Source organism: Schistocerca serialis, chromosome 5 (assembly GCF_023864345.2).
Source record: "Schistocerca serialis cubense isolate TAMUIC-IGC-003099 chromosome 5, iqSchSeri2.2, whole genome shotgun sequence".
Taxonomy (NCBI): Eukaryota; Metazoa; Arthropoda; class Insecta; order Orthoptera; family Acrididae; genus Schistocerca; species Schistocerca serialis.
The window spans coordinates 372,828,387-372,840,539 of NC_064642.1; the positions used below are offsets into that span (position 1 = coordinate 372,828,387).

At 42.1% G+C, this 12,153-nt stretch overlaps 1 protein-coding gene across 2 annotated transcripts in view; it reads right to left on the minus strand.

Annotated features, from left to right (window-relative positions):
* LOC126480995 (phosphatidylserine synthase 2-like) overlaps window positions 1–12,153 on the minus strand; it is a 214,381-nt gene that overhangs the window by 159,318 nt on the left and 42,910 nt on the right. For both annotated transcript variants that reach the window (XR_007587496.1, XM_050104440.1), the window contains exon 5: window positions 11,161–11,325. Coding sequence is in view for 1 of the 2 variants with exons in the window: in XM_050104440.1 (XP_049960397.1) it covers window positions 11,161–11,325 (165 nt within the window). In the remaining variant the exon portion in view is untranslated. The remainder of the gene's footprint in view (window positions 1–11,160; window positions 11,326–12,153) is intronic.

The window sequence follows — 12,153 nt, forward strand, 5'->3', positions numbered from 1 at the left end:
ACTGTGAATTATTGATATTACCATACTACAGAATGTTTTGTTTTGTTTTGTGAAGCACACAAATTTACATTTCTGAACATACTAAAAAGTTGCCAATCTCTGCATCATTTTGTCATCTTAACAATATCTGACTGAATATTTGTGCACCTTTTTCTCAGACAGTATTTCATTACAGATACATGCATCATCTGCAAAAAAAAAAAAAAAAAAAAAAAAAAAAAAAAAAAAAAAAAAAAAAAAACTGACTGCAAGGTCATTAACATACAGTATGAACAGCAAGTGTCCCAACACATTTCCAAGATAACATGCTGTCTCCTCCCTATCAAGAAATGTTTAATTCAGTCACAAATTAATGTAAACTATCCTTTTCTTACAAAGCACTGGTGCAGTAATGAGCCTAAATTCGAAGGTTAAGAAATGCTATATCTACTTGACTGTCTAGATCCATGGCTGCAAGGACATAATGTGAGGAAAGGCGAGTTGCATTTTGCTTGACTGATGTTTATGGAATCTGTGTTGGTTGGCATGGAGGAGATTATTCTGTTTTCGATATCTCACTATGTTTAAACTCAGAATCTGTTCTAGGATTCTATAACAGATGGATGTGAATGAGATAGGACAGTAGTTTTGTGGATCACATCTGCTACTCTTCTTGCAGGGCTAACTCAGCTGACGTGATTGGTTCAGTTTCAGTGACTTTAGTTGTTTCTCTGTGCTGCTAGCACAACACATCACTCATCTTTGAAGTGGTGCACGAATTAAACTGGGGTAGTACTGGATTTCCCTTTCATCAAGGAACATTTTAAAACCTCTGCTTTTGATTTCCTACTATCAATTTGAGATCCTGTGTCATCCATGAATGTCTGGACACTAACTTCAGTGCCTCATACAATCAAAATTTATCTGGGTTTTGTGAGTGTTTTAGAGGTCCCACCATACATGCTGGTCATAATGGAAGGGTGCATCTGCTTTCGTAACACGAAATGAATTTCTGGTTTGTTCTAGATGCTTATCAAAGCTGCTTTAAAATGGCTTTATGTTCAGTTATTTGCTTTTCTTGTGTGACAATTATTTCATTGTTCTCATTTCATTTTTCAGAACCTAATTTACTGCACTAATATTTATAGAAATTCTAGTCTCAAAAAGCCCGCGTGTCTGAAATGAAAGTTATACCACAAATTAGATATGTGACAACTTACAAATGATTAGGATTATTTAACAGTATGTGATCCTTATGAAAGCCCAACAAATATCAACAGAGGTTGCTGTATGATTATTGCGAAAATTAATTTATTCACCCATTGTGTTCTCTAAATTCTATTATGAAGGGAAGTCTTCACTGCTGTAGCATGAACCAAATTATACACTAACTGGTAGAAGCAGCCATCACAGGCAACTTCTGTAAAAGATTCTATCAATCAGTTATGACATTAATAATTATGGGAATTACTGTACTTCTAGATTACTTTACCACTGCACAGGGTAAAGCAGCTAAGGCAGATCCCCCAAATAAAGATTAAAAAAACTAAAACCTGAATCCCAATTAGCCTCGGAAGACCCAATGGTACTGACTGATCACCATGTCACCCTCAAGTGACAGTTATCACGGGATGTGGATAAGGAGGGGCATGAGGTCAGCACACTGATCTCCTGGCTGTTGTCAGCTTTCATGACTGGAGCTGTTAATACGCAATCAAGTAGCTTCTCAATAGGCATCACAGGGGCTGAGTGCCCCAATGGCCAACAGTACTCGGTAACCCAAATGGTCGCCCACCCAATTGCAAGCCAAGCCTGACAGCGCATAACTTCAGCGATCTGATGGGAACTGGTGTTACCACTGTGATGAGGCCACTGGCTCCAAATACAATCCGAATGACTAAATTTTTATGTAAAATTTTTACTAAGTTATAGGAGACAACGCAGCAAATTTTCTGATGTACAGAAGCAATTTTTAATGATAGCTGCCATATTATAAAACTGGCTTTTTTTGGTATGGAATTGTATACGTTTCTGTGGAATTGGAAAGAGACTACAAAGAGGTTTCAACAACACAATCTGTGGAACCTGATGAAACAGTAACAAGACAAGAGCACGGCAAAGCAATATCCTGCCATCATGAGAAGTCCCACAAATGTCTGCCCTTCTACATCAAATGTAAGCAAACACATAATTCAGGAATGTGTTTCTCTGTGTGCTTCAAGGGAAAAAAATCAAGAAACTCATAAAGTAAAAAATAAAATACACTAATGAAAAGGAACAGCAACTGATACGAGAGATGCGAAAAATATTTTAGCAGCAGCAACACGTAATATAAATGGCAGTATGCGGTAGTTTGAATGTGTAGATGGGATCAACCACAAGATGTTCTGCAAATATTGAAATCCAAAACATTTCATCTTTTCCACATTTCACTACATTAACAAGTTTGTGGTGAACGGCTTTCAAAATCATTTCCAGTTCTCTGAATGATGTCTATGAAAACTGCAAAGTGATGGAGTGTTTCTATGCAAGATTTTGTTTACAAATGAAAATCATGGAAAAACTGCAGGCAAACAAATCCTCATAAAATGAAATTGTTGTGACTCGCCGATCATTCAAAGCACTGCCGCGCAATTACGCGCGTCCTCTACATGTGGCGCTGTCTACCAGCCATGCAGCAGCTGCGCCACCTAAGCGGCCAGGCGAGCAGCGGCCACTAGACTGGGACTCAGTGCTCATTCGAATGCTAACGTGTACACATGTCTTGCTTGTCAACTTACTCTGTGACTCATATGTGTTGTGTCGTTCTGAAATATGTGTGTTAAACTTGATGTTATAACAATTGGCGATGAGGTAGTGGATTTTTCCTTTTCACCGTTGACCCACAGGTTTCCATGGTTACTGTCAAGCAACTATTGCAAAATCTCCTTGAACAGCAAACGCTTCAAACAGCGGCGATTCGCGACTTCGCTGCGGCGTCAAATGCGGGGCGTTTCTTGTCGTTGGCTATACCTCCTTTTCCCCCTTACGACGAGACGGTGGAAGACTGGTATGATTATGAAAAACGTCTTCGACAGCACTTCTTGGCATTTCATGTCACGGACGAACAACCATGTAAGTCTCTGTTCCTTTCCTGGATTTCACCTCAAATGTATCAGTTGTTGTCGCAATTGGCGTCTTTGAAGGATCCTGCGTCTTTGCCCTTTGCTGAAATGTGCTCACTTCTGTCTGTCTATTTTCAAAAGCAAACGCATGTGGTAGCCTCTTGTGTTGCCTTTTATCGTTGTCAAAAACAGTCACATCAATCCTATCGTGCTTGGGCTGCTGAACTTCACGGCCTCAGTCAAAAGTGTCAATTTGTTACGGATGTTCACAAAGAATCCTATGCCGACTCCATGGTACGGGATGCTATTATTCGGTCGGCGCCCGACAAAGAAGTTCGGCAACATGCCCTTCAATTGGCAAATCCGACTCTAGATGAAGTTCTCTCCATTGCGCAGTCTTTTGAAATTTCTTAAGCCGCTGGGGCGCAAATAGAGGTGTGGGGTGATGCTGGGGAAATACAACCTCTGTGCGCTGTTGACGACGCATGCTGCGCGTCCCCGCCGGCCGACGTGGCCGCAGTGCGCTCCCACGCGCAGCCTCGGCCTAACTGTAAACAACCCGCTAAGAAACTGCAGCAAAACCCCCGGCAACTTCCTTCATGCCCGCGGTGTTTTACGAAACATTCACGAGAGGATTGTCCCCAACGTTGGGCTGTGTGTCACAACTGCAAAAAGAAAGGTCATGTGTCTTCCGTTTGCAAATCCGACCGCATACATGATGTTCATGAACATGACGCTGATTCTGATTCTGTGTTGTCTGTCAATTGCACTTCTTCCCTTTCAGAGAAGTTATTCCTCACTGTCCAAATCCTTGGTCGAGATGTTCGCATGCAGGTGGATACCGGTTCTGCTGCCACTATAATTAATTCCTAGACGTATCTTCAGTTGGGTTCTCCAGTCCTGTCACCTGTCACTCGGCAACTATGGACATACAATAAACAGAAGATTTCTCTCTTGGGACAGTTTAATGCTGAGGTATCTTACAAATCCGTCGTTCGCACTGTTCCCATATTTGTGGTCGACCAGAGTAACACAGAGAATCTTTTTGGTTTCGATGCCTTTCGTGTTTTTGGGTTCTCCATAGATGACTCTGTCAATATCATCTCTGATGCTATTCCTTATGCCCAATTGGATTCCTTGTCGACAACATTTTCGTCCCTTTTTTTCTCCTGGGTTAGGCCGTGCAAATGACTTTGAAGCTCGTATCACGCTCAAACCCACTGCTCGGCCTAGGTTTTTTCAGGCTCGACCCATTCCTGTGGCCCTTCGTGATCGGGTAAAATGGGAGTTGGATCGTCTCACTACTTCAGGGGTCTTGCTTCCTGTCACTTCCAGTGAGTGATCCTCTCCTGTCGTTGTCATTGCTAATCCAAATGGTGATATTCATCTCTGTGGCGATTTCAAAGCCACTGTAAATGCTCAATGCCTCATCGACACTTACCCTATGCCCCATCCTGAAGAACTGTTCACTAAACTTGCTGGAGGCCAGTATTTTTCTAAAATTGACCTGTCAGAAGCTTATCATCAACTTCCTCTCGACACTGCTTCCCGCCAGTTTCTGGTCCTTAACACGCCTTTCGGCCTCTATCAATACCAACGCTTGCCGTTCGGGGTTGCTAGCGCACCTGCTCTCTTTCAGCGATTCTTGGAACAATTATTGCTCCCTGTCCCTGGGTGTATCAATTACATGGACGACATTGTTGTCACTGGCTCCACCACTGAAGAACATCTTCAAAATCTCCGCACACTTTTTCATGTCTAACAGACTGCCGGTCTTAAGTGTAATCTTCATAAATCACAATTTTCTCAGGCATCCATCATGTACTTGGGGTTTCAACTCACTCTGGATGGTATTCGTCTGCTTCAGCAAACTGTCGCTGCCATCGATGCCCTTCCTCGCCCTACATCTGTTAAGGAACTGCAGGCCTTCTTGGGGAAAATAGCATACTATCACAAGTTTTTACCATCTGCGGCTTCGGTGGCTCAGCCTTTGCATCGTCTGTTGCATAAAAACGTGCCTTTTCACTGGTCTGCGTCATGCAATGCGGCTTTCCAGAAATTGAAGACTATGCTGAAACAGGCCCCGTGCCTGGCTACTTATCGACCTGGCCAACATCTTGTTCTTGCCACAGACACCTCTCAATACGGGGTCGGTGCAGTCCTTGCACACCGTTTTTCTGACAGTTCGGAACAACCCATTGCTTATGCCTCCAAAACGCTCACGGATGCCCAACAAAAGTATTCTCAAATTGAAAAAGAAGCTTTTATGCTCTTCATAAGTTTGGTGTTCTTCTCTATGGCTCAAAATTTCATCTTTTTACACATCACAAACCACTTGTTTCCTTGTTTCATCCATCAGCGTCACTTCCCGACAAGGCTGCACACCGCCTCCAGCGTTGGGCTCTTTACTTGTCTCGTTTCAATTATGAGATTCATTTCCGGCCAACGGCTCAACATGCAAATGCTGATGCTCTGTCTCGCCTTCCCATGGGTTCTGATCTGGCATTTGATAGGGACGAACTTTTGTGCTTCCACCTGGATGTTGCTGAGCAGCGGGTTGTGGATGGGTTCCCCATCACTGGGGACAGGCTGGTGGCTGCTACGGGTTCTGACCCTACCCTCTCCCGGGTTTTACGCTGTATTCAGAAAGGTTGGCCAGATCGCCCGTCTGCTAAGACTTCTGATCCATTGGGGAACAACTACGCTTTGTGCTAACGCCTCACGGCTAGGGATGGTGTTATCCTCCTTTCCACTGACAATGCTTCGCCGCATGTTGTGGTACCTGCGTCTTTGCGTGCTTCAGTCTTGCGCCTCCTTCACCAAGGGCACTGGGGTGTGTCTCGCACAAAATCTCTGGTGCGCCATCATGTGTACTGGCCTGGCATCGACTCTGAAATAGCACACATGGTTGCTGCCTGCGGCCCTTGTGCGTCACAGGCCGCTGCCCCAAAGTCATCTTTGTCACTGTGGCCTTCGCCTGAGAAGCCCTGGGAGTTTCAAACTCTTTGCCTTTACAAATGTCTGCTTGTGTCTGTGTATGTGCAGATGGATATGTGTGTGTGTGCGAGTGTATACCTGTCCTTTTTTCCCCCTAAGGTAAGTCTTTCCGCTCCCGGGATTGGAATGAATCCTTACCCTCTCCCTTAAAACCCACATCCTTTCATCTTTTCCTCTCCTTCCCTCTTTCCTGATGAAGCAACCGTTTGTTGCGAAAGCTTGAATTTTGTGTGTATGTTTGTGTGTCTATCAACCTGCCAGCGCTTTTGTTTGGTAATTCTCATCTTCTTTGTTTTTAGATATATTTTTCCCGTGCGGAATGTTTCCCTCTATTATATTCAAGATATATTTTGGTTGACTTGTCTTAGCTGCCTCACCCTGTATGTATTAGAAGGATAAAAAAGAGCACTCATGCTACTTTTCCACTGCTCTGCTTGTGATTTTATATAACACTTTATACTAAGCATTTACGTAACTACACACAAACTAACTGCTATATACCACGAAGTGAAAACCTGTTTAAAATGAACATTAATGCTTACCAAAAATTACGTCCTCTAGTGAAAATATTCCAATAAATTATAGGAGTAGTGGCTCTTTTACTTCATTTTTAAATATTTGCGTTTTTCAGACAACTCTTACAACCAATTTTGCACAAGAATACAGAAATACACTGAGGGCAGAAGAGAAGAGGAGCAACACCCCCAAGGATAAGGTCATATCACTTACATGTGAAGTGACAGGTGGTTCATCACTGTAGGAGTATATGACAACATATTCAGACCAAATGAAACACATACGCCAGAGTAAAGGGAGCCTAAAAAGTTGCATGAATGCAGAGTGCACCCATCCCTCTCACAAATGCATGTGTCTATTCTTGCACGCAAACAATCATAAAGGTGCTGAATGGCACCTTACAACAGAGTGTCATAAGGATCTTGCACCTTTTCTTGTAATTTGGTGATGGTTCTTGCAGACCCTGGATAACGAGGAACTTCCCACTTCATCGTGTCCCACAGTCGAGACATCTGGTGATCTTGTTGGATAGGGCAGTTTTTGTTGACCACATAAAGAATGTTACACTGCTGCAGCCATGTGCGTGCATGCATCGACCTGCTGAAAAAGCACATCATCTTCCTGTCAAAGAAATGGCAGTAACACAGGGATATCAGCCTGTGCAATGTAGTGAGCACTGGTAACTTCACCCTGCAGAAATGCCAAATATGACAGCAAGCTGTAACTGATGGCCCCCCATACCATGATGACTGTGACAGGGCCTGTGTGTTGTGGGCGAATGCACTCTAGAATAGGCAACTCAACAGGTCTGCACCATACATGTGTATGTCCATTACTCGCATAAAAACAGAATCTACTCTCATCACTACCACTCTCCAGTCAACAGCTCCAGAGTAACCACGCTTAGCCGTGTCGTGATGTCAGTGGTAGCCTGGCCGTAGCCACACATTGTCTTAAGCCTGTTGTTTCAATGGTCCCTATACCACAGCAGGTGCAATATGTGCCTGGATTTGATTCCTGGATGATGATCACTTGGCCACCACTGCTCACACAATGTGTCGAGCTTGACGTATGTCTGCACTACGTGGACATCCAGAACCTTGTCTACAAGTGTGGGATGTTCCACAGGCCACTGTTGGAAGCAGCAACACACCACCAGTACATTGTGTCTGACATGTGGAACAATCTGTTGATATGTCTATCCAGCTTCCTGTTCAAATGGCTGAAGCTGGTCGAAAAGTGTACATACTCGTCAGTGGGGCATGGTTGTAACCTAAATTGAATGTTGCACACACTCCGTATCTCAACTCAGCACAGTTACTGCCTACAGAGTCAAAACAGAGGACACACATGCAGGCCTCCTGAGTGTCATCTGATCACCAATGACCATGACAAATGAATCACTAACAATACTACCCTTCAGTATGAACATACTATAGCCTGGTGCCACTGAACACAGTCCCTGAGGGTGATGATTCTTTCTCTGGCAGTGTACATTCTTAACTCTTGGCAGGGTTGCATACTCTACACAAAAATTATTTTTACTTCTTGTTAATCCTACATTCACTGTTATTTATCTCAAATACCTTTAGGGAGTGAATATATTGGCATTTGAGTGAAAGGATTTCAAAGACCCTGAAGAAGCTTTGCAAGATGTTCGATTATCAACATTACACAGTATTCTTAGTTCATGATTCTGCAGATTAAATAATTGCATTTCTCCAAAAATTGCACTACAAGACAGTACTGAGTGAAAGAAAATTAACACTATCACCCACACGTCAATGCATTGAGAAAGATTTTGAGGTACAGAATGGGCAACACTAAGTTTTTTGTTAATTTTGCCATGTGCTACTGCCACCTCAGTTTGCTATCCATCTGGAAGCCCCGAAATTTCAAACATGCAGTTTCATTTAGAGGGTGTCCACTTCTCTCTACTTCTGTCATCCAAGTGTAAGAGGCAATCAAGGGGAAATGAAAGAGATGACAAGAAAGTAAGTAAACTATTTATTACTTCAAAAATAATTGCCATAAACGTTAGTTACATTTATCCCACTGTGAGACAATATCATCAATGCCTTCATGGAAAAAAGTTTACGATTGCCAACGGATCTATGGTTCTACCCAGGTGTGCAACCCTTCATCTGAAACAAATCAACAGCCATTAATGTCTTCCCTCAGGGCTCCAAAAATATGGAATCTCATGGTGAGAGATTGAGATTGCTTGAAAGCTGTGTAAGGACCTTCCAGCAAATCTACTGTAGTGTAGTCTAAACAACAAGCACACCAGCTCCAGGAAAGTCATGATTACCTTTTCCTTTGACTGCAAGGGCCTGCTGCTCACCGACTTTCTAGAACACAGTGCCACAATCAACACATCACGATATGTGAAAGCTTTGCAAAAATTGAAGCTCACCATCAAGTCCAAATGACCCATCAATGTTGATGGACTGCGACATTCTGTTGTCAAGGTTGTTTCGACTATGCTGCAGAAGTTTTGCTGGGAAGCCCTTACAAATACTCCATACAGCCTTGATCCCTCTGTCTGTGACTTCCATACTTTTAGAGCCCTGAAGAGGGACGTTCGTGACTGTCAATTTGCTTTGGGTGAAGAGGTGCACGCCTGGGTGCAATCACAGTTCTATAGGGAACTGCAAATACTTTTACATGAAGGCACTGACCACCTCGTCTCACAGTGGGACAAATTTATTAACAGTTAAGGTGATTACTTTTGAAATATTAAATAACTTACCTTTTTTACACCTCCCTCATTTTTATTTGGGTGCCACTTATAATTTTTATTTGGCTGAAATTTCATAATGTAATAATCTGTGAACAGTTTCCCACTGCTGGTAGCATCTGCTTGGAACACAAGCCTCTCCATGTTCTCCAGTCTTCCCAATATCTCCCTACCATTACTCTGACCCAGTCTTCACCTATATTTTAAATGTTTCTTACATTTCTTCTGGCCACTTCCCATTCATTCCTTACATTCCATCCTCATAACATCTATTCTCCTACAAACCGCAGAAGATGAAATGATGACAATTACGTGCTTAATGAAGAGTGAAGTCTGTTTTCTATGACCCAGTTTGAGGCTTGCTGCATTATTCTCCTGGCCACGTGTGGTACTGATGTGTTGTGAACCTTTATTAGTACACTTGTATCATGAGCAAATATGACTGTCATTATCCTTGACAAATCATTTGTGTAGCTCAAGAACAGGAAGATAAAGTACTGAACATTGTGGGATACAATTAATGTATCCCTACTCTGAACATTTTATTCCTGTTTTATCATTTGTTAAGGTCACCCTCTGATTTCTGTTGATAAGGTATGACTATTCATGCAAGGTGATGCATTTAACACCATTAGATTTTAATTCCCTAGGTACAATTTTATGAGCAACACAACTGGAGGCCTCGGCAAGGTCACGGAAATAAATTTTCAAATTATCGTATCATCAACATATTTGTTGTGTGTGATGTCATCTGGATGTGTAGCCCAGGGATGCAATAGTACCTACCATTCATTGAAAGATGTTAACATATTGCTTGTCACATGTGTCCAAGTATTACCCTTATGAAAATGGTATGTAGAGTTCCCATAATGAATAGCAAAGACTTAGGCTCTATGTTACCCTGGCACAGTGGTCACTATTCATATTATTCACAATTAGTAGGTGATAAAATTGCATGTTGTATACAGTGAAGTACCATCACAATTGAAATTTATCTGCTTTGCACCTCAACAATGCAACATGTGAGATTGCAGACAGCATGATAGAGTCTAAGACATATGTGGCCTGCAGTATCAGACAGTATGCAGATGAACTTGCCCAAAAACACCATATTCTGCTATTCAGCATACCAACAATGGCTACTTTCTAAAGCATTTACATTTTCTGGACAATAGTAGTCAATGCTATTGTTATGTCATGTGTTCCAATGGTCTAAGTAAAACGCATTTGGTGCAAAATTGTCAATGCAGACAGGTCCACACACACCACAGTGTGTCAGTGTTGGATGGTTCCCTAGGGGATGTAAACAAGATGGCTGCGATTGCTTGTTGTCACTTTGTGGGATTCCAGTAACTACTTGACACTGATTATAATTCACTTTTATCCAATGGCTCTACACATGCACTACTGCTGTGGCACCATTCCCTGGACAAGATGCGCTGTCACAATAAGACAAATACAGCTTCTGGCAACCAATGGCCCTTTCTCATTGATATTCATTTACATACTGATATTGCAGTCTTCTATGTTCAAGAAACATGCTAGCACTTGCTTTCACACTTACACTTCCCCTTCTGGTGACTCATCAGTGCCTAGGTTTGCATAACACAGACCTTTATGATGACAAATGGGAGTGCAATACTGAGCTTGTGTATATGACATCTTTCTGATATCTTAGTCACTTATTCGTCATATGCATCTTCTGAGTTTGGTTTCACCCATGCAGTTCTTTATGGGAGTTAATATTTTCATAAACACTTGTGTAGTCTTAGCAGATAACAACCTCTATCTTGTATGCCATGTTATCAAGATATTTCTACTTACATGATCCCACCAGCATTCACTGAAGTTTGGCAGCTGGTGTTCCAAAGTGTATTCAAGAAGCTCAAACATAACAGACAAAACGGTACATAGCCACCAATCTCTGAGAACCAATGTCTTCAGCCACCAGCCAATAAAATGAGTAGGAACAAATATATCAAGTTTTTCCTGAAAAGAATAAAAAATATTTTATCACTACTTGCACAAACTAAGAAAGAGACAAATAAAAATTTATTAATGTGTTAAAATCAGTGATAATCATGTCCACTGTGCAGTAATGTTTGAAATGATTAAATCCTGAGTTATGTTTCACCACTTGGCTAGAAATAAGAATAATTTCCACAAAGACAAGTCACCTGTGCCTTCTACACTGAAGTGCCAAAGAAACTGGTATAGGAATGCATATTCAAATACAGAGATATGTAATCAGGCAGAATACAGCAGTGCAGTTGGCATGCCTATATAAGACAAGTGCCTGGCACAGTTGTTAGATCAGTTACTGCTGCTGCAATGGCAGGTTATCAAGACTTAACTGAGTTTGAACGTGATGTTATAGTCTGCGCATGAGAGATGGGACACAGCACCTCCGAGGTAGCAATGAAGTGGGAATTTTCCGGCACGACCATTTCACAAGTGTACCATGAATACCAGGAATCCGGGAAAGCATCAAATCTTCAACATCACAGTGGCCGGAGAAAGATCCTGCAAGAATGGCACCTAGGACGACTGAAGAAAATTGTTAAAGGTGACAGACGTGCAAACTCTTCTGCAAATTGCTGCGTATTTCAATCCTGGGCCATCAACAAATGTCAGTGTGCAAACCATTCAACTAAACATCATCTATATGGACTTTCGGAGCCAAAGGCCCACTCATGTACCATTGATGACTACATGATACAAAGCTTTACACCTCACCTGTACCCATCAACACCAACACTGGACTGTTGATGACTGGAAACATGTTGCCTGGTCAGATGAGTCTCATTTCAAATTGTA